Here is a 22,563-nt window from a genome sequence, read left to right as displayed (position 1 = left end):
TCCTCATCGCCTGCGCAACTGTTGCCGCCCCCGTACAGGACAATAATCATGAGACAGGGCAACAGCGTGTCGAGTGCTCAGATTTCTCTGCAGTTATGTTTTATTTCACCGTTCACAATAACATATTTCGTTCTTTAAACCATTTTTATATTCAATGCAATGTCTTGAAACATTATGTAAATAAACTTATTTCCATTTTCAAAATACTTTTTTTACCCTTTTCTTTACTTATGTTAAGCAAATTAACATGCTTTTATCATCAGTACACAACATTTATTTCTCAACTGCATTACTCTTCAACACTCGTTTCAACTTCTTCATATAGTTATAACTTAAAATACATCTCGATTAACTTTAGACCTATACATTAACATTTTAACAAGTGTTACACTTAACATGGCGGATTCACAAGGCAACTTAACTAGCCCCTAACACCTGTATACTAATGTTTAGAACGACTCCACACATTTGGTCGAGATTACATTTGGTCATGAAAAACAGTATTGAAACTCGACTGAAACAGTAATAAAACATTACCTCACATAACCAACTACCTGGCCAGCATTGTTAGTTAATGTCCCTCTTTTGTTTCATCATGTTTTTGTGATGTATGCTGTGGAATATTTTCTTCTATCCTTTGTGAATACTTATTAATGATGTTTTATTTTTTATATTCTTATACAAATGTTTTGCATTAATTCACAGTTTATTATGAGCATTATAATCAGCTATGGCTTTTAAATACAAAGTAGCAAATATATCTTTTAAGTAGCATGGTATTTGTGCAAGCAATATATTGTGCAAAATAATGTTAGTTTAACAGGAAACTGTCAGCTAACGTCCCTGGCCTATGTCTGCGTGCAGAGGAGTGATAAGCAAGCTGCATGCTTGGGAGTTGAGAGGGCCAGGGGTCATGTATGTCTCTTGTCAGGTTCTATAGGTCACAGATGGAATGAGGAGGTCAGCTTTCCTGAAAAGAGAATACAACAACCGGGTGGGCAATGGAGTCAGTTAACTCGAGGGGGTGTGAACTGAAGAGAGACGACGATAAATATTGAGAACTGCTGGAGTGTGAACGCACTTTTTTGTGTGAATGAACTCAGCAGCTGATGTTTGTATCATATGCATCTGTCAAATAAATAATTTGGAATATAAATTTATGTCTCCTCTTCGATAAAAGAATGCGCATGGACTGCAGAAAATAATTAGTCCAACAATGCACATTTCCAACCTGAAATACAGGACAATAATCATGAGATAGGGCAACAGCGTGTCGAATGCTCCGAATTCTCTGCATTCCAAAGTATTGAAAAAAAACATATTGTGGAGGGAGGAGCCAACGACAGACAGAGTCAGCGTGGCGTCAGGCCTCTGAGAGGCTTTTTATTAAAAGAAATATACAAAATAACAAAGTGTCCAGGGGGAAAGTGTCCAAATTAAACGGGGGAACTGGTGTCCTCGTCGTGCTGCAGGGAAAGTGCAGGTCAGGTAGTGCTCCAGGTGGAAGGGTCCAGGTAAGAGGCGGAGTCCGGCGGCCGCACGCGCTCCCCTCTCTGGTCCGGGGCGCAAGGGGCAGCGGCTTCTTCCCGCGGCATCTCCATCGCTTCTTCCTCCGAATTTGAAGGGATAAACAGCCCAGCATCCTGGCCCGTCAGCGGTACACGTGTGCAGTCATCGCCTGGACTACGGAGGCGGCGTGGCAAGTCCCTTCACGCACCCTTCCTGGACCCACGAGGACACCAGCGTGCATGCACGGGTGAAGAGACCGGTCTCTTGAGGAGAGGCGTGCTCGGTATTTAACGGCGGCGGTGACGAGGCTCGATTCACTTCAGGTGTGCCTCGTCACACGCCGCCAAACCTGTCCAATACCACGCCCCTCCTCTCGGACACGCCCACTCCCGTCGGGAGCCTGGTGAAGGGCGGCGAATAAAGGACGGGGTGATGATGACAATAAAGGGGAGGGGCAGCCGACTCGTCACAATAAAGGTTCAATGCCATTTATAACACCAAACAATTGTAACACTTTTGTGGACGTCACACAATCATATTTTACTCAATATTCATAATACTGTTATTTTCACTGTACTATATGCTGCTCTCAGGGCAGGAGCAATCAATAGGTCCATATTACTGTTATTTGTTTGTGCACTGTCCTCTGTTCTCTGGGAAGGATCACTTAATATTCATAGTAATGTTACTTTTACTGAACTGTGCTCTGCTCTTAAGGTTAATATTCATATTACATTTTTTTACTGAATGTTTGCACTGGAGACAGGAGTACTTAATATTCATAGTAATGTTATTTTTAGTGTGCTGCTCTCAAGGCAGAAGTACCCAGTAGGTTATATCACTTTTATTGACCTTTCCACTGCTCTCAGGGCGGGAGAACTCAACATTCATATTATGGGCATACTTGACTGTTGTAACACTGAAGCAAGTTGTCCCACAATCCCATAATATACACTTTGTAGATAATGTATTTTGCCTATATAGTATTGATTTTGATTTATTGACTTATTTGTTTTATTAGTCTAGTAAATGCATATTTTTCAGGGTATTCTTTATTTTTTTATAATTTTTTTTTTTTTTAATTATTGAAATTAGTAGGCAATGCCTGTATTATTGATATTTAATTTTATCCTTCAATTACCTGGAGGAGCTGTCAGAAACTGTACAAATCAAAGAAGCTAACACTGAAGAGGCAATGAACCTATAAGCCATTTCATAGTTATTCAAAGTACACCAACACTGAATGATTAGCACATGATAGTTGGTTGGGAAAGATCAAACCCAAGTCATTGGTTTACAAGTGATGGTCCTTCTGTGCATTTCCTTCACCATCATCTTGGTTATTTGCCTCAAATTTGACAATCTCTTTCTTGAGTTGGGATTATCAATTATGTTTCAACATGCTGAAATGGGCTTCTGCCATAATCAGGAAGGCTGTCTCATGGCTGTTCTGCATGCATCAGTTCCCTCAGTGTCCACCCGTGCAATGTGACTGAAGTACAAAGCCTTTAATCACATAATACATAATAAATTGCATAATAAGTAATAGTTCAGAATTCAGATACGTTACATCAAACATATGAAAAATTGTGGAATATTTGAATTTTTGCTAATTCAGAGTGGTAGGATAGGATGCACCTGCGCTAAGCTACATTTCACAAAAAGTTGAATGCACTAGACCTTGCCTAGTCTGTGTGAGAGTCACGTATCAGCACATGATCACTGTCTAGGGATTTGCATCCACATATTGAAAATGAAATTTAAAATATAATGTGCAATTCCACTTGAAAATAGTTTGAAAAATCCTTCCATAGGCAGGGAGTTTTAGCCCAGAACAGAAAGGTATATTGATGATAGTAGTCCTGACAGATTGACCTATTTCTATTTTCCTTCAAAAATATAACCTGAGTAGCATTAGCTAAAAATATGCAGCAATTTGTTTGTTATATTGACAGATATATTGAAAATATAAAAAATTCAGACCACAGCCTAGTATTTTACTCATACTCATATTTTAAAGATGCTGTGATTTCAAAACCTGCCCATACTGAGACAGCACTGAGATTAGAGAACATATATTAACTTCAAATTATCATAAACTAAGTACGACAATGAATAAAACCCATTTATGTTATGCAAGGCATAATGCAAAGAGACATATCTGATGCAGCTAACTGACATCCCATCCTTATGTTGCATAAAATAATACAATTTACAGCACAGTAAAGACTTTATAAATACAATCATGTTTAAAAACCTTTATTTCACTGAGGAAGTCCATAAATTGCAGACACTGAGAACCGCTCCCGTACTGGATTTTAAAAAAAACCCACCCTCCTCTGACTGTAACTCAACTGCTGGTTTGTTAAGACAGGAGACAAGCTCAACCCAGTGACTGGTTAAAAAAAAACAACTACCCATCTTTAAAAATGACCCAACTACCCAAAACTATCATATTTCTATAAAATATTACCCCAATGGGCTAAGCCTAGCATTTGGGTTAAAAAAATAGAGTGTACATTGTTAAATTAATTTATAGTAAAAAATAAATGTAATTTTGTGTCTTAACTCTTTTCTTACTAACTAATTTATTATCAGACAGGCTAAAAATATTACCTAACAAACATATATAGTAGATAGATAAAGCAAGTTTGGTCACTCAGTGGCCATCTTTGAAATGCCTGTCGGGCATGCAACTTCAGCTCCTATCACTTTGTATGGGGAAACATTAAATCCTTCCACTGTTCTGTTCACTAAGCTTACAATTAAAATCCAACAAAAACTGTGTCATAATGAAGCTCATTTTTGCCTAAATAGCATTATAAAAAGCTTATTTTTTAGGCTAGATCACTCAGTGCACATGCGCAGTCCTATGCATTCGTTTCAGAATACCTTCTGTTTCTAAAGCAACCAGGACTTCTGCAATGACTAGTGATTAGCAATTGGCTCTTTCATTCAGAAGGCGGGGCTTCCTGCGATTGAGCAGCCATATCGAGCATTGCATTTTCCCCATTCAAAACTATGCAAGTGACATGTTTTGGAATGTTCTATATTCTTTGGATAAAGTTACAAAAAATCATAATGCAGAAGCATGTATACTATAACATGGGTTTAAGTATTGAGATACTATCAAGATTGCAAACTATCAAGATTAAATAAAAAATAATTTGTTGGATATTTAATGTCAAATAGGCATGTTGTCAAAAACATTGTTAAAACATACCTTAAAATACAAATAAATAACATATTTTAAACACTTTTTTTTGGTGAGGCTGGGGGAGGTCTCCAGTGATAACTGCTAGCAAAAACATTGTAGGTAAATCCTTTGGGATAATTACAGCATCACAGCAGCACGTTTGTACCACATATTTAAAGTGAGGGCAAGTAAATGATTCTTCAGAAAAGTACATGTTATACTTTTTGATTAGTTAATGTTTTTAATACTTTGAATATAACTATTCTGTTTCTGATGACCTGACATCCACATACTAATAAAACAATTACTCTCGTAGTAGTGGAACTCTAGAGTAAGTGTAAAATATTTAATTTGACAACTACCAGTTTATGGTATCTTTGTTTTATTTAGTTTACGATTTTGTTTATTCATGATAAAGTTGAAAAGTTATTCATGAAATGCTGTAAGTCTGGTTGTTTCTCTTTTCAGGTTTTATGAAGAGCTGACAATGGACAACCTGACCTTTAGACACAGCGTTCTGCTCCTGGAGGGACTAAAAGTTACACCTCAATCTTCCTATCCAGTTTTCATCCTGCTTCTTTTGGCTTATGTCTTTACAATGATATTCAACATTGGACTTATAGTTCTGATCTCAACAGAGAAGAATCTACATCATCCTATGCACTTCCTGTTCTGTAACTTGCCGTTGAATGATATATTAGGGACTACTGTCATTTTGCCACGTTTAATGCAGGACATTTTACAGGAAACCTCAGAGCGCTATATCACATATGTGGAGTGTGTTATTCAAGCATATTTTGTGCATGTATTTATAGCTGCATGTCACTATGTGCTGATAATCATGGCGTTTGACAGATATGTGGCTATATGTAATCCACTGCGATATTCATCTATAATGACCAATAAGATGGTGATTAAACTATCCGCATCAGCCTGGGGGCTGGCAATACTTTTGGTGACAATTATGTTAGGACTTACTGTGCGGTTGTCTCACTGCAGATCTAAAATTGAAAACCCTTTCTGTGACAATGCCTCACTGTTTAAACTGTCCTGTGAAAGTGTGGTCATAAATAATGTATATGGAATTATTTATACTGTGGCTGTACTTTGCTTTTCAGCAGTATCAATATTTTTAACATATGTCAAGATTGCTGCCGTATGCAAAAGTAGCAAAAGCCAAGCATTGAACAGCAAAGCTATAAAAACCTGCAGTACGCATTTAGCTGTTTATTTAGTCATGTTTTTTTCTGGTGCTATCATGACGTTTCTCCATCGTTTTCCTGAATATTCTGACAGCAGGAAACTAGCCAGTATAATGTTTCACATTGTACCACCAGGATTAAATCCCTTAGTATATGGTTTACAAACCAAAGAGATAAGACAAAAAATTGCTAAACTTTGGTGGCGTAAAAAAGTTAATTCTTTGTAATTTCTTTGTAACTATTTTATAAGAATAATGTTTGAATTTGAAGGCGGGGTCTATTTTTTCTATATTTTTTTTTTTTAATTTAGGTTTTTTTATGTGCAATACAGCAAACTTATTGTGACTATACTTATTTTTATTTTTAAACAGTTTGTTTAATAGAATGAATTATATATACTGATATATATTTTTAATTTATATATTTCAATTCGCTAATATACAGTTAATATTTAAATCACTTAATTTAATTTTTTTAAATAAAATAAAAATAAAAAACCATCTGTGTTTGCCCTCACATTCCCCTTACATATATGTATGCATGTATATTTTTCTTCCTATTTATAAGGTTAAAAATAGCCTCACTATACTAGTGTAATATCTTCAAAAGTAGTATTCAAGATAAAGCCTTTCTTCAGTCTTTTTAACCGCTTTATTGTCCTGTTATAGGAACTATCTTCTGAATTGTTGCAACTTTGCAGTAACAAGTCTCAAAAGTCATTGGGAGAACAATGTCAATAACCAAGTAATTACATAAATGTTTCAAATGTAAAATGCTGAAATGATCATTGCAAACAAAAACGTTCATATTGACTAAGACTACACTATGCAGCTTCTGGCCTTCTTAAAAAAAAAAAAAAATAGTAAAAGTTGTAAATAAAAAAACTGCATGCATCTTGCAGATGAATGTTGTTTTAGTTGTGCGTGGTTTGCACTGCTGTGAAGGAATTGTTACACAAGTCAGGTCCCTAATCTTCTATGTTTACAAAGTAATTTACTAATTTTATGCATTATTCATAATTTAGCTTGAATAGAGAGAAAAATAATACCTTCATCCTTTGGTTTCTCCTTCAAAAGAATCTTACACACACATAATTTTTTGGATTTAGTCCTACTTACTCTTAACGCTTTTTTATATTTTGTGCAGTGATTTTTTTCACAGCCGTATCAGTGTAGTGCCAGTTTAAATTATGAGTCAGTATTTGAACCCCTAAATTGTTTTTGTTATTGTCAGAGCTTTTGCTTGAAATGCTCCATTTTGGCCACTAGATGTCCCTATAGAGTCCTCATGTCTGCATTGTTTGTTTCTAATCAGTGCAACTGCTTTCACTTGTGCCTCGTTTTAGCCAATGTATTTAAACAGAGGACTTCCTTTGGGTCCTTTGCTTGGATATTGGAGGTTCCTTAGCCAGTCCTATTGTAAGTCTACTCTAGAACTTTTCTTGGAAAATCTTTTGTTTCTATGTTAATATTGGCTTGTTGATGCCTTTTCCCTGAATTTAGTTTTGGAGGTGTTTTTTCCCTCCTGTTGGATCTTTTTTGGACTGATGATTATTGTTTTGATCTTCTCTAAGAAGAGGATTCTTTGTACCCTTTGCTTTTTGCTCATTAAATTAAACTTTGCTGAGTTAATCCAAGAACGCGTCTCACTATAGAGTTCAATTGTCTTCTGTGGCTCAGAGATGGAACATAAGACTCTCTTGCCAGAGACCCGGGTTCTAGTCCCAGTCCTGACAGTTATTGTTTGTTTCGTTTTTAACTTTTATATATGGATTATATTTTTAGGGGTTTTAACAACATTTGTATTTGTATACATAATTATTCTTGTTTATCATGAAGCCCTTTCACACATACAGAGTTTTCTACAAAATTGTCGGAAAGAGATTGTGTGTGAACAGGCCTGTAAATTTGTTCTGGCAATTTACCATGTACAGAAATATATAGACCATTGTACAGAAGCTGACCATCATATCTGAATGGTCAAAACCATAAAACCCCAGGCAAGGCCGCAGGGGCAGATGCATGGACAGCAACTGGTGGAGCATTGGCCTTCGTGGCCAGTTCAGAATCAAACAATAGTTTGTAAATGGCCTCCATAGCCATGACAGGGCAGGACGAGGACTCAGGCGTGGCCTCCATAGCCGTGACAAGACAGGGAATCACAAATGGCTTTCATAGCTGTGACAGGGCAGGACTGCAACTAATGAGTGGCTTCCACTGACACCTCTGGAGGTTCTGCCGGGGTTGAAATCACCAGAGGTTCCAGAGTTGGACCAGGACACAAACAGTTCAGTAATGATTCCTTCGACCGTGACATGACAGGATGAAGATGCGTTGCTGGGTGCAACCCCCATGTAAGGAGCTAAAGTGAGCACTGCTACTGCGAGTAGTGCTTTGATAATATCTGTGTTGTTAAAAGCAGTATATTTGGGTTAAACAAACAGGGATTGACCAGCCCTTAGATGGACGGACGAGTCCCCATGAGACTCTGTACAATCTGCTCTGACACAACGTGACTTTGGCAGATCAACAGTGATCCAACATGATTCTGGAAGACCAGCGATGATATGATCAGTAGTGACAGAACCTGGCTGGTGAAAATCAATAGTGACTTGACTCGTGCAGACTGGTGACGACTTGAATCGTGAAGATTTAGAAAAATTTTACTTAACTTGTAAAGAGCAGTGATGACCTGAGTTTATGACTAAGGATTAGACATGCTGTGACTTTCCTGACTCCTTAATGTACAGTATGTGTTCTGCCTATTTGAAGTCTTGCAATTACATCTGCAAGACGTATTATTTAGGTTGTATGCTCAAGTGCAATACATCTATTGGATGTCTCCTTTTAGATGTGAAACAGACGTATATTAAATGTGTTTTTATGATTTAGAATTTATGTAAAACTAACCAATACACAACAAAGCATAGTCCAAAAAATGGAATTAGTGATGATCGGGGGCAGACGTGTGTCTAAATTCAGAAAAATTCTATTAAAATACAGTTTTGGCCGGATCCTTGTGTGGACGAGTATTCTGTAACAGACGAGTCAGAGACAAACAGATCCATGTGCAAAGCTTTTAATATAAATTGTGGTCAAAAACATAGTGTCAGATAACGGTAATCAGGTGTGGAACAGGCAAAACACAAGAACAGTCCTAGAGCAAGTGTGGGTCTACGAACAGTGAATGATATCCAGAGGGTAAGACAAGAGGGGAAAAATCCAAAACAAAGAGAAACAGGTTAAGAAGCTAAGTAATACTCAACAGCTAGATCAGTGACTGAATAGTGTTTAAATAGAGAGGACGATGAGATAACAAAGGGGAGGAACCAATCAGTTACCACGGCAACTAACCAGGTGAGTCCAGAGACAACGAGACAGGTGAACATAGTTTGCCATTGTGACAAGAAGCTACATAAATAACGTCATTATGTTTGTTTTCTTTGTGCAGAAAGTATTACCATGCCAAGTATGTGCAGGTCAGTAATATGATCTGAGACTGTAAATATGATCTTGTAGTGTGTTCAATACAACTACAAGGTGGAACAAATCTAATCTAGGAAATCTCTTGTTTTTCTCTTTCCAATCAATTTTCAACACAACAACTGTGTTTAGATTTTTTGACTTTTTCTTTGCAATTTTAAATTAATCCATCTATATAAATACATTTGCAATTATATGATGTTTTAGGGGAAAGGAAAGAAAATAATTCCATCTTGTCAGTGCAATTCTGTTGAGTTATATAATATGAGATTTGCATATACATATACATAAGATGTAACGAGGGCACTTTGACAAAATGCAATTCCTCACAGTGTCGATACAGACAAGGCTCACTATATATGGGAGTGATTATAAAATGTGCCTAAGAATATTAGGCCCCTCAAAAGGGTCTAGTAACAGACTTGATATAAATCGTCATTATGAAATTTAGTGTATTTCAGATTGAATGCATGGATTCATTTTTTTTTTTTTCTTTTTATAGAAATGGCATTTACAAACTGTTGGATAGGAATATTCAGAGTTGGGAATGCATGAGATTCTAGTGTTGTTTGTTGTTCAGCTATCAACCAACAAATACAGTTTTTGATCAGAAATAGGCTAAATAGTGCTTACAATGTTTGATTAATGTTTTTGTATGTTTGATTTAGTCTGGCCGATGCAACTCTCTGATCTTGGAACATTCATGTTTTTATGTTTTTCACATTCTTCAGTATTCCGTTCCTCTGTCAATGATAAGAAGAAAAAAAACATGTCAGTAATTTTTACTCAGTATTTTTGTTTTTACTTTTTAATTTAACTACAAAATATTTAAGCCTAAATTTAAGATGTATGTATTTTGATTGCACAAGAAAGTTCCATCTATTTGGATGTGATTCATATTTGTTAGCCATAAATAAACCAATAACAACATTTCTGTAATAGTAATACACTTCATGCTTTAAATACAAAAAAACTGTATATTCATCATTATTAATTCACACATTAACTGATTTAATCTTGCTTATTACACAGTTAGCCGTATTTTAACCATGGTCATACTTTAAAATTAAATGAATTGAATGCCTTTTACAATTAACAGATTTATGCTGATTCTAAGCAACCGAAGGAACTGTTTTACTGTTGATTTTCGAAGCAATAGAGCATCTACAAAATGCTCTCCTCATTGCATCCTGCAGTTCTTTATTCCTCAAGCTGTAAATGATGGGATTCAGCAGAGGCGTCAGCACAGAGTACAGGACAGCAATGATTATACGAACATCTGGGTCAAATCTAGCTACCCGATATGAGATATACACAAAAGAGGCTGAAACATACGATATGCACACCACTATCAAGTGGGACACACAAGTGGCCGCAACTTTCAGCTGCTGTGCCTTGCTCATCTTTCTCATAGCTTTGCCAATACATATATACGAAATGAAGATTAGAAGGAATGTGCCGATGATTGCAAAAAGGGCATGTGTTAGGGAAAAAATGCCATTCCTGGTGGTGTCAACACAGGCAAGGCTCACTACAGAGGAGTGATCACAAAACATGTGTCTAACAATATTAGGCCCGCAGTAAGGCAGCTGAGTTGCCCAAATAGTTACAGGCAGCACTATATAGGCCCCAAAACCCCAAGAAGCAAATATCAAAAGAATACAGCGCTGTCTGGTCATGATAGTCGTGTACCGCAGAGGGTTACAGATTGCAATGTACCGATCAAAAGCCATTACAGTCAACAAAGCACGCCCTGTCACTCCAGTTGAAAGAAAAAAGTACATCTGTAAAAAACATCCTGTCTTAGAAATGGTTTTGACCTCAGTCAACAACACTGACAGCATTTTGGGAATGGTCACTGAAGTGTACACAATGTCAGAAAAAGACAGATTATGAAGGAAAAAGTACATAGGAGTGTTTAGCTTGGTGTCAGTTCTAACAAGATATATGATCATGCTGTTTCCACTCAAAACAAAAACATAGACCATGAGGAAGATGGGAAGCACATATCTGTCCTTCAGTCCATCGAGGATGAAATATTCCACAGGCCTGCTGTTGTTCATTGTGCCGATATGAAAGCATGTAGATCCTGACCTGGTCAAGAAAATGTATGTGAGAAACAAAAGTAGAACAAAACAAAAAAAGCAGTTTGTTCAACACAATGTGCAATAATTCTGCACATTGTTGATGTTTTACTCTGTGTGTGTATATATATATATATATATATATATATATATATATATATATATATATATATATATATAAATGGCTGACAGTTTTTGTGTATGCAGACAAATTCAACTAACCTTACAACAGAATATGAAGTGAAACAAAGTCAGTAATATAAATAATTTTCATTCATAACACAATTAGGTTCTGCTGTTTAGTAGAGTCAGAAGCATCTGAGAGTCAGTAGGTCAGTATGTGTTGTCACTCTCTGGTATCATCCTGAGGCAAACAGTAAACACAGAAGGGGCCTTAAATGTAACTTTCAAAAAAAAAAAAAAAAAACGCAGGGTGTCTGTTTTTACCTTTCAATTAGCTACTCTCTATGCTGATGTTGTTCATTCTATATGGCATCATCTCCCATGGTGCATCATTAAGAGTAGTAAATAACAGATAGCTAACAAATAATATATATATATATATATATATATATATATATATATATATATATATATATATATATATATATATATATATATATATATATATATATATGTGTGTGTGTGTGTGTGCTATAACATTATTTATTGTGGTGTATTAATGATACATGAAAGCAGAGAAAATGAAAATAATAATAATACAAATAAAATAGCATTTAAAACAGCCACGCAATTCATATTTTCATATTTTATGAATTTATTTATAAATTAAGTTATAAACATGTTGTTTTCATAGTATATTTATGCATAAATGAAGGCTAGCCTACACATAAGCAAAGAATATTTTGCATAATATTTGAAAATGGGATAGTTTCATGCTCAGTTTATATCTTGTTCTAGTCCTTTTATTTTGTATGTGGCAGATATAAATGATAACGGTAAGTAGAATTACTATGACTCTAGCTCCATCTAGTGTTGAAGAAGGAAAGTAACTTAACTGGAAACAATACATTAAGATGGATACAATTGAAACATTCAATAAAATAAATGAATATATGCAGGCTTTGGAAAAAGATTTCACAATATCAGATTAAAAGCCATTTTAATTAGCATGATTAAACATCATAAAATAATAAGCTGTAGTTAATTTCCTCTTGTTACAATTACATTTAATATCTATGCACTGCAACTTAAAGTTAATTTGGAGAATGGAATACTGCTGAACCGGAGAGAAAAAGCTTTTGAATAATTTAGATCAAAGCAGCGATTTACACTTCACCTCAAAGTTGGCCTTTTAAGTGGCATGGTGTAAATACACCTGTCAGTTTGACTGCCTCTTTGAGAGGGATCCTCTATCTGACCTTCCTCCATACTGTCCTGCCATGACAAGCATGAGCACTCTTGATTACTGGAATCAAAGCTTCTCCTGTGTCAGCAAGAAATGTGGCACTGCAATCAAGTCGAAACTGCAAGGCCAGAAACCAGCTTACCCTGCAGACTACAGTCTTGGTGATAAGGAATCTCTCAAATTGAACTTTTAGTATTAGCATTTAAATAAGAATTAAAGCTTGAAAGCACAGTTAGGAAACCTGGATAACTATTAGATTCATATTCATTAGAAAACATCTTTAGTTCCAGGAATGACATTATACACATTACCTTTCAAAAGGTTTGGGTCAGTAAAATTTGTATTCTTTTTTTTTGGAATTTTATTTTTAAATTATTGGTGTTGCAGAACTATACAATTAGACTATTATTATAAAGGCATATTTAGAATGTTTCAGGAAGGCTCTGTAATCTGAAAGTCGTTTGATAAGCCTCATTTTGTGATGAATGTAGTTTTTATAGCTCAACCATCCCTCCTGAGGTCTCTATTGAAGCCAAGAGCTAATTAACCTTACCATTGCTGTGAAAGCACACAGAGCTAAAGGTTAAATGGTGGGGTGTAAGAAATAATGAATATTTAATATTGTGATTTGATGATTTATGGTAGACTTGGCCCCTATATCAAATCCTTCATTTCTGACTGCAGAGTTATTCATATTCATTAACTAAATCAGTTGCACCCAGTCCTTAAAAGGGATTTTAAAGGGCTGAAAGGGTTAATTGAATAAATCCTAATTACTGGAGGTTAACTTTCAGTTCAGTTCCGTTTTTGTGAAAGTATGAGATTCCATGAATAACAGTGGTTGTCTTTTATTGTCTTTTTATTGAGAATTATGATGGATTTACATTCTGTTAAGGTTCTATTTTTGTAGATTCGTTACAGATTCATTAAAAAAAAACCCATTTGATTCTTTAAGATATCTGTTATCATCTTCTGCCTGACACAAAGACATCGGCTAAGCATAGCTAAACAATTAAATACTGTAAGCATTTAATAATATACATATTCCCTAGTGCACACTGTATATTTAAATATTATTCATATATTATGTTGTATATTACGAGTAGATTTTACTATATATATATATATATATATATATATATATATATATATATATATATATATATGTATGTATAATTTTTATATTTACACAAATCAAGCAATAGTATATGGATTGCATGCTTTAACACACAGTATACTATAGGCCTATATCCAAAACACTCATTTTGTCATTCTGATCTGAATATAAGAGCAAAAATCATATTTAATACTGTAATATTCCTGCTTTAATTTATTGGGAGCAATACAAATATTAGTAAGGACATTCAACAAAATCTGAGTTCACCCATGTCACAAAAATCCTGGTTGGCTATTTGCTTGGTTTTGGCTACAGAGGTCTATTTTCTCTACAGTCAAGACACATTAGTTAGAGGCTACTGATACTTTGAAAAGTCATTAACCTAAAATTAATGCTAAACACAAACAAACAGACACATAAGTACAAGGAAAGTGTTTTTTTAAAACCTATGACCTGAATAATCTACCCAGGGGTCTTAATAATAAATAAAAAAAAAAAAATTTCAAATGCAAATAAATCCCGACACAAACTTTGAGTTAGTCTAGATTTTCTATAAAAAATAACAAAAAAAACCCTAAAAATTAAAATTGGATTGACCTTACAATATATCTCACTTCTATCAAAATAATAAAAATTTTTACGTGTCTGGTCTGGGCCTAAATAAATTCCTATTTAATGAATTCAGCTTGGTTTGAGAATAGCAGTCATGTGTTAATTACTGTCCGATTACTTATCCCTAATTTAGAATTAATATGAATTCATGAACAATACAATAAAACAGCAAATGAGACACTGTATGTCTGGCCTGTGTCATCAACATCAGTGTCAATGCCTTTAAAATCTACACACACATTTATGCACAAGGCCCCTGGTGCTTATATCATACCTTCAGACAGCTTTCCCTATAATGAGCAAACTCATAAAGAAGACCATAATGAAGAATATCCACATAAAAAAACGATCCATGACTTTGGCAACTTTCCTCCACTCCCCATTTCGTCTCTGCGTAGCCTTCTGTTCATGATAAAAGTTAGCAATGTACTCTATATTACTCAGGATGTTTTGCTGATGGTATAAACACTGACTTTCAACATGTATCTTCTTGACTGATTCTCTCCCAGTTGCTCTGCTTTCAGTCACTCTCTCTGCTGTAGCTCCTTCAACCTCTCCATGGTCAATGCTTACACAGGTACCATCAATCCAGCCAGTATAGCACTCTTTACCTTGTCGGGGAGATAAGGTTGGACTGGCATCTTCATTTAATGGATCTTTTATCTTCTGTGAACACCCTTCACTGGCTGAAAAGCCTCGTACCTTCAAAGCAAAGTCCTCGCCCACAGCCTGTCCATTTAAAGTGCAGTTGCTTCCCTTTTGCGCAGGTTTGTCTGTGTACACAGACAGGCAGCTCTCTCCCATGTCATAGACAAAGCAAATTCGAGCCAAGTAGTGCAGGATAAAGCGACGTGCCCATGCAGGAACAGGCTGAGCCTCTGGTCCACAGTGGTGTATGTTCATAATGAAGATGGTCAGGGCTGTAGAAGCTGTAATCATGGTCATTGTGGCGATGTAATATTTCCCTGTGGAAACATTAGGACTCATGAACATAGACAGGAGAATTCATTCCAAAGCCATCAGCAAGATATTTAAAACTACACGTAACTTGAGAATCATTGGTTATTTGACCTCTGTTTCATTAGGAAGTCTCATTAAAATTATTGACCCACGGAAGGCATTGTTTATTGCTTTCCTTCTAAAGCCACAGCAGCTTTTATAATAGCAGCATCTCACACATTCTGGTAATTATTTATTTCAGGCCTTGAAGGTGGGGGTGTTTTTTCTTTGGTGAACCACTTAATTGCGTTTTCACAACATGTGGCCACTTTTATAGGGTTATAAATGCCAATTATATTTTGTTAATTGAGATCACATTGGCTTTAGTGTATGTTTCTGCAGCACAATTGGTAGATCATGGCACTATGAACACCAAGGTAATGGGTTGCATTTATCACCAGTAGCTTTAGCATTTGAATGCTTTGACGTAAATGTGATGTTACTGCCAGATATCAATGGCCAAAAATCACACTGTATATGATGCAAAACTAAACTAAATACTGTAACTACAGTGAATATTTTAATTTACATGTGTGTGTGTAAACATGTGGGAAGACACTGCCACCTTATGGCTATTCCTGACAGCAGCCATTGTGGTTTCGTGTTTCTTTTTTGTAATTTCTACTAAATGAATAAACTAGATAGTATAGTCATCCAAAGTTGTACGGACAAAAAATTCCTAGTTTATTCATCTAGTTAATTCACTTATCAGAGAAAAAAAACACTTTGCTTGGAGATTATATTTTTTTGTTTGTTTGTTTGGAACTATTAACTGTACCCTAAAGTTTTTTTGTTTTATTTTTATAATACAATAAGCAAACTGTTTTGAGAACATTTTCACTTGCTTTTTCTTTTTTCAATTTCAATTGTTCCTTCATTTTAGTATTAACCTAAAACATTGCTAGAATAATGAAAAGAGTTTGTGGCACAATCTTGTTAAATTTTGTTAGATTATGCTAAATTTAACTTAATTCAATACTTAATTCACACTGATTAAGTATTTTTTGCCAATGCGACAATAGTCACTGAATATTATCTGACAGAAATTACGTATTACTATCCACTGATGTCATACACATCTTAATTATCATAAAATGATGGTTATGTTAAAAGAAAATGCTCTCACCAATTAGTGGTACATTCTCTGAAGGAGGCATGCTTTCCGCAACCAGGAGCTGGAAGACAGTAAGGGCTAGTAACACTGTGACCCCTAAAGATACTTTCTCTCCAGAGTCAGCTGGAAGGTAGAAGCCTAGCGGAGCCAAGAAAGAGATCATCATGCAGGGAATGAGCAGATTGAAGATATAAAAAGAAGCTCTTCTCTTCAGGTGAAGTGTGTAGGTGATATCTGGATAAGGGTCTGAGCAGCAGCCATAGAGAATAATGTTCTTCTTCGCAGGCATTCCCTGAACCTCCCACTCTACATTCTCCACAAAGTCAGCCAGATCAGCACTGTCCAGAGCATTATGAATATCCATCTGGTTGCCGTTGTGGGTCCAGGAGCCAAAGGTGAGGCGGCACTGCTGTGCATCAAAAGGGAAGTAAGACACATCTACTTTGCAGGAGCTCTTGGTAATTGCAGGCTGGTCCCACATAATCTGGCCATCATGGCGGATCACCACATTAGTCTCCATAGAGCTGGAGAACTGGTCATCTGCACTGGAAGACAGAAAGTGAAAATCAATCACTAACAAAATCACCAACATTGAAAGATGAACATTTACTAAGAATGTACTCACTCCCAAGCCATCCAAGACATGGATGAGTTTCAGACCATGACTTTATTCTATCAAATAAAGTCTTGAAATGAAACAAGATTCTCAGTGATGGATTTGTTTCTTGTCAACACCAGCTTTTTACTTCACAAGATGTTAACTGATGTACCAGAGTTGCTTATATTAGATTATTATGATGTTTTTTTCAGCGTCTCATTATCATGGCTCCCTTTCACTGCAGAGCTAGTGACGTAATACTAAATTTAAGCATTAAAAATAGTTCTGATTAAGAAATAAAACACTTAATGATTGAACAGAGCGCAATTTCTTTTCTTTTTTTTATTTTGGGCTGAAAATTCATGTTTTTTTGTTTGTTTGTTCCCCCCCTCGTCCTGAATATCTATTTAGACTGAAAACAACAACATATCAGAGAGTTATGTTGGAGGATGGTCATGTGAATCAGATTAATTTATTATTTTCTATGTCAAAATAGTCCAAAAGTACTGAATGGTCAGAATCTGAACTTGCTCTTTAAATTCATCACTAGTTATGTTTTAGCATGTTTTGCCATGATGAGCCTTTCGGAACATGGAAAATAGTGAGTGGAAAGCTTAGGCTATCTATCTATACACATCATCAGATCAGCTAAATCTTTGGAAAGAGATTTTAAGATGTTCCACATTTGACAAAGCTGCAAAGCTATGGCCAAATCTGTCTCACATGACTCTTACATGTATATATGATTTAGAATGTAGTAAAGAATATATACAGTGGTCAGAATTAATCAAAATTTTGTGTGTCAGTAAAATAATTATATAAATAATAAATAATATAACATTTTTGTTTGAACAAGGAGTCAGCCAGTACTCCACACAGAGATCTGATCTCATCATCACCCGGTCTGTCTGGAATGAAACAAACAGAAAACAGAAAAAACAGAACAAACAGACTAAATCCAGAAGAACTGTGGAAATGTCTTTAAGACATCTATATCTATATCTATATATATATATATATATATATATATATATATATATATATATATATATATATATATATATATATATATAGATAGATAGATAGATAGATAGATAGAGAAAGAGAGAGAGAAATAAAGAGATAGATAGATAGAGAGAGAGAGAGAGAGAGAAAGAGAGAAATAAAGAGATAGATAGATAGATAGATAGATAGATAGATAGATAGATAGATAGATAGATAGATAGATAGATAGATAGATAGATAGATAGATAACATTGCAATCAAGGTTGTTTTGAGAAGAAGAAAGAGCAAACTGACGAGACCCTCTTATGAACAAGCAGTTGATAAGAATGTACAGCCTGTGTCCTTGGCTGTGCATTCTCAACAACAACAAACTGATGGACAGGACATGACATTCAGTTGGTTGCTGAATCGATGTAACCCAATACCAATCCGACCTACTTGTTATATAGGACAATATCGGGTCTCCATACATAACTACTAGGTATACGGATGGTATCAAGCCCATCGTAGTCTGTCTTATTCCAGGTGAGGTAGGCATCAAACCACACCTGACGAATCCACAAGTATGTTGTGAGGATCTGGTTTCTTTCATCCTAGGAAAAAAGGTGGATTTTAGAACCCATATTAATAAATGTATTCCGGTCAGAGAAATAAACATTAAAAAAAAAATGCTAGTTGACTTGACACTGATTTTGTCAGGAATTTATTGAAATGCATTTCATACAGAAGTTGAATGATAAAAATGCTATCAGTATTTAAATATTTGATGTCAGACATGTTAAAAGAATCCTTGTATTTTACCTATATAGATGGTATAAAGACAAAAAAATGTCATAGTCAGAATGTCTTGTGTTAATTAGCATAATCTTTTATCACACTAAATGCTAAGTTTCATTCAGAAATTGATTACATAGAATTTGTTTAAAATGTTTTAGAAATGTTTTAAAAATAGTTAATTCTGAGATTTGGGGTTAATATGCTTCAATCCACTATAGACTAGTGGAAGAAAAATAAGTAAACATAAATTAATATATATTTAATTACATAAATAATTAGCATATTTAAACATATTTCAGAAAATGTGTGCAACAAACCTGTTAAAGCATAGGAACTATTGAGCTGGGGAATACATTGTGAAACGGTAACACATTTCTCAGTGTCAAACAGCACAATAAAAAGGGCAAAGCCAGGACAAAGCAGCAAAATGAGCCCAAAAATCTTCAGAGAATGAGAGAGATGGACTGTGAGTCATTACCATGTCAATGATCTGGGAAAGAGTGATCTGCAAGGTGACGTTAATTATGTTGTCCGTGTCCTCCACAGGCCTCAATGCATTGGTGTAATTCACAAATAAATCATTTAGCAGCTTGAATGCATATCTCCCCTGGGCACACAAACAGACTGATGAAAAAGAAGAGGAAAACGAGAGAGTGGATTTACATTTGACTGATTTGTTTTACTTACATTGATTAATCAATTAAGACACAAAGTCTGGTGGTGATTACTGAGTAAAACTGTTATTCTCATGTCCTTAATGTGCTTGCTGGCTTGTGATGGAATAGATTAGTGAGTGTCCTCAGGCATTTGTTCATTTTTCTATGGCAATGAGTCCATCAGACTTTCAGCACAGTTAACCTTACAAAAAGAACAATTCTGAACAATTACAATCAAACCACAAACTATTCTTCCTTTCCTCTCTTTGATGTAATATAAAAATATTACATTTTCTGATTCCTCAAATCTTATGATATTTTATTAATGACAAGTGGATTTGACTAGACAAATAAACAAGAATAACACCATTCATCAAAATATCCTTATCTTGTGGGGTATTATTGGGTTGTTGTTTTTTTTAACCCTCATTCTGATTGCACCTTTTTGCTGAAGAGGATTCATCAAAGAAAGTGAAATGATACATTTCTCCAGTTCTGTTCAGATAAAGAAACAAAACCATTTTTTTCCTCCAACTTCAAGTTTCAAGTTCATAAATTGTGTACTCTATCGGATTTGGCTGCCAGTTCAAGGAAGCTTAATGTCTCAGTTATGATGAATGAGAGTACTGCTAACAGACTTTACCAGCAAGTGCCAGAAACAGGAGAGCTACAATAACCTTTCAGTCTGCTGGCCATATATTTAGTTGAACTACGGCCACACTGAGTGCAGCAGGGGGAACTCTAGTGAACAAGCACGTTTACTCAATTACTCTCTCCTGTTCCCTGAGGATGAGTGTGGTCAGCGCTTTCACCAGCAAATCAATTCATCCCAAGTGCCAGACAAAATAGCTCTCTAATGAAAGATAAAAATGGAGGCTGTGGTGTGAAAAGGATGTGTGAGATCCAGCTGGCAGCACTGCTGTCCTGCAGCATGAACTGAGCAAGTGTGCAAAAGCATCAAATTCTTGTAATCAAAAACACTTGTATTAAAGACGCTTCTTTAGACATAATGCAATGATGCATATGGAATTTTTAAGGTCACATAGTTACCATTTGGGTAGCTTCCACATATAAAAAGAAACACTTGTAATAGTAAATTTAATAATACATTTTTTTTAATTAAAAAATATATATTTGGTACATAATTAATAATAACTGAGGAGGGAAAACAACTCCAAAGGGAGTATGCTACTTCTGGGACTACTGATCTATGTGAGAAGAATTTGTAAACAGTAATTATTACCAGTGAGTCAATCACCTTGAGCAGCATATAAGGTTGATGAGAATATAACACGAATAGCATCTGATCAATGTTGTCATTAAGGTTGAATCCACAGATGCTGCAGATTAGAAGCTCTTGAAGAGATTTTAAATCTTTATCTATTTACATTTCAAAATTCACAAATAATATGTCTATCAAATAACCAAACAAGCACACCAAAACATACAAAACTTCACTATCAACAACATATTTGCAAAAAAAAAAAAAGTAAATAAACAATAATACAAAGAAGTGTAAGAAGTGTAAAACATTAATGTCAGTTCTATCAATACATTTTATTTGAATCTTGTTCAAATTAAGATAAATCGACATATAAATACGAAAATAACGCTGAATGGTTGAATAAAGTAATTCATTAAAGCGAACGTATTCTTACCTGGAATAAAACCAATGGTGGCAAACAAATGAAGAGAAGCTAAAATGACACGTGGATTCATTTTGTGGCGCGAAAGAGGAATAAAATCTCTTCTGTCGCTTCATAGAGGCAGATGCAGCATTTCTCAGGTATTCCCATAGTTCAGTACTGTATTGTTACCAGGCAGCTCAAGAGCCACGCGCAACGCGAGAGGCTGGAGACACGTCGCGCGCTAATTATACTAAGGGATGACGAAAAGTATCAGTACTAGATATAGCGTCTTAAGACCCGAGAAAAAAAGGGGAAACAATAGTTTTTTTTATGTCTTTGCATTGTTCAGAGCATTAAAAATAATGTGCATTTTTAATGATATTTCATCTGTAAATTATGCTATGTCCTCGTTTGAGGACATCAGGACTCAATTCCTTCTAAAAAAAAAAAAAAAAAAAAAGACATGAATGAATATACATAGGATTGATTTTTTTTCAATAATTTTTTATATCAAACTTTGTATAAAGACGATTCACAACTATAACAGAATTATTCGAAATGCAATTTTTCTTTCGGCAAAGTATGCGTAAAATGGCCATAAACGGATTTTCTTAATGTATCGATAAACAAAATCTAATTTGCGTATTAATGTGTGTTTTTTTTTTTGTGACAACATATCATGAAAAAGGAAGTGTAATAATGGGAGTAATAACTGACAAGATTTTCATAATATATTACACAATTTCATATAACGAATAGGCAAAGAAATTCAGTGTCCTGTCTCCCAAAATGCATAAACATGCTTTTAGTCCCGGTGTCATCATAAGAGGACATGAAATCAACATGCTCTTCATAATAGAAAGTCAAACTTTGATTTGAAACCCATTTTCAGGAGATCTTGATTTATGACATTTAAGTTTAAAAAAATATGAATTTTTTATTAAAACTTTTATTTGATTTAAATAATTACACAAAATAATATTTCCATAAGAGTTTCACTAAATTAATTTCAGACATTTTTAAATACCAAAGAGGAGTGGTCATGGTAAAATGGAAAAGCCCTGAAAGTGCTCTGTAAAGTACAGTCCTGACTTTTATATTTTCGTGAAATTCTGAGACAGTTTTTTTTTTTTTTTCTTTTCTTAGGTTATGCGGACATAATTTATGACATTTAACATTTAATTGCGAATACACTTGAACGTTCTGGACCTTACT

General features: G+C 35.0%; 3 protein-coding genes across 3 annotated transcripts; 1 reads left to right on the top strand and 2 right to left on the bottom strand.

Annotated features, from left to right (window-relative positions):
- Positions 1 to 5,192: 5,192 nt before the first annotated feature.
- On the top strand, positions 5,193 to 6,134 carry LOC122326761 (olfactory receptor 146-like). The gene has a single exon (XM_043221899.1). It carries the CDS (start codon positions 5,193 to 5,195, stop codon positions 6,132 to 6,134), a length of 942 nt encoding a protein of 313 aa, XP_043077834.1.
- A 4,367-nt stretch (positions 6,135 to 10,501) lies between these two features.
- Positions 10,502 to 11,452, bottom strand: or6at1 (odorant receptor, family 6, subfamily AT, member 1). The gene has a single exon (XM_043221761.1). It carries the CDS (start codon positions 11,450 to 11,452, stop codon positions 10,502 to 10,504), a length of 951 nt encoding a protein of 316 aa, XP_043077696.1.
- Positions 11,453 to 14,166: 2,714 nt separating this feature from the next.
- Positions 14,167 to 22,392, bottom strand: LOC122326005 (neuronal acetylcholine receptor subunit alpha-10). Its single transcript, XM_043220678.1, has 6 exons — positions 22,376 to 22,392; positions 21,379 to 21,476; positions 19,543 to 19,688; positions 18,726 to 18,880; positions 16,697 to 17,229; positions 14,167 to 15,536 (listed from the first exon to the last, which is right to left on the bottom strand). Exons 1-6 carry the CDS (start codon positions 22,390 to 22,392, stop codon positions 14,848 to 14,850), a joined length of 1,638 nt encoding a protein of 545 aa, XP_043076613.1. The 3' UTR covers positions 14,167 to 14,847.
- Positions 22,393 to 22,563: the final 171 nt, after the last annotated feature.

The sequence above is a fragment of the Puntigrus tetrazona genome, chromosome 21 (genome assembly GCF_018831695.1).
Source record: "Puntigrus tetrazona isolate hp1 chromosome 21, ASM1883169v1, whole genome shotgun sequence".
Taxonomy (NCBI): domain Eukaryota; kingdom Metazoa; phylum Chordata; class Actinopteri; order Cypriniformes; family Cyprinidae; genus Puntigrus; species Puntigrus tetrazona.
The sequence above is the reverse complement of the archived record's forward strand: the minus strand, read 5'-3'. Positions and strand labels throughout refer to the sequence as shown.

Coding starts and splice junctions, on each gene's coding strand:
- LOC122326761 (XM_043221899.1), top strand. CDS start 5,193: ATGGACAACCTGACCTTTAGACACAGCGTTCTGCTCCTGGAGGGACTA.
- or6at1 (XM_043221761.1), bottom strand. CDS start 11,452: ATGAACAACAGCAGGCCTGTGGAATATTTCATCCTCGATGGACTGAAG.
- LOC122326005 (XM_043220678.1), bottom strand. Junction 18,881..19,542: donor TTTCCCAGATCATTGACATG/GTAATGACTCAC, acceptor CTTTTTTCCTAG/GATGAAAGAAACCAGATCCT. Junction 15,537..16,696: donor AGAGAATGTACCACTAATTG/GTGAGAGCATTT, acceptor ATGTTTCCACAG/GGAAATATTACATCGCCACA.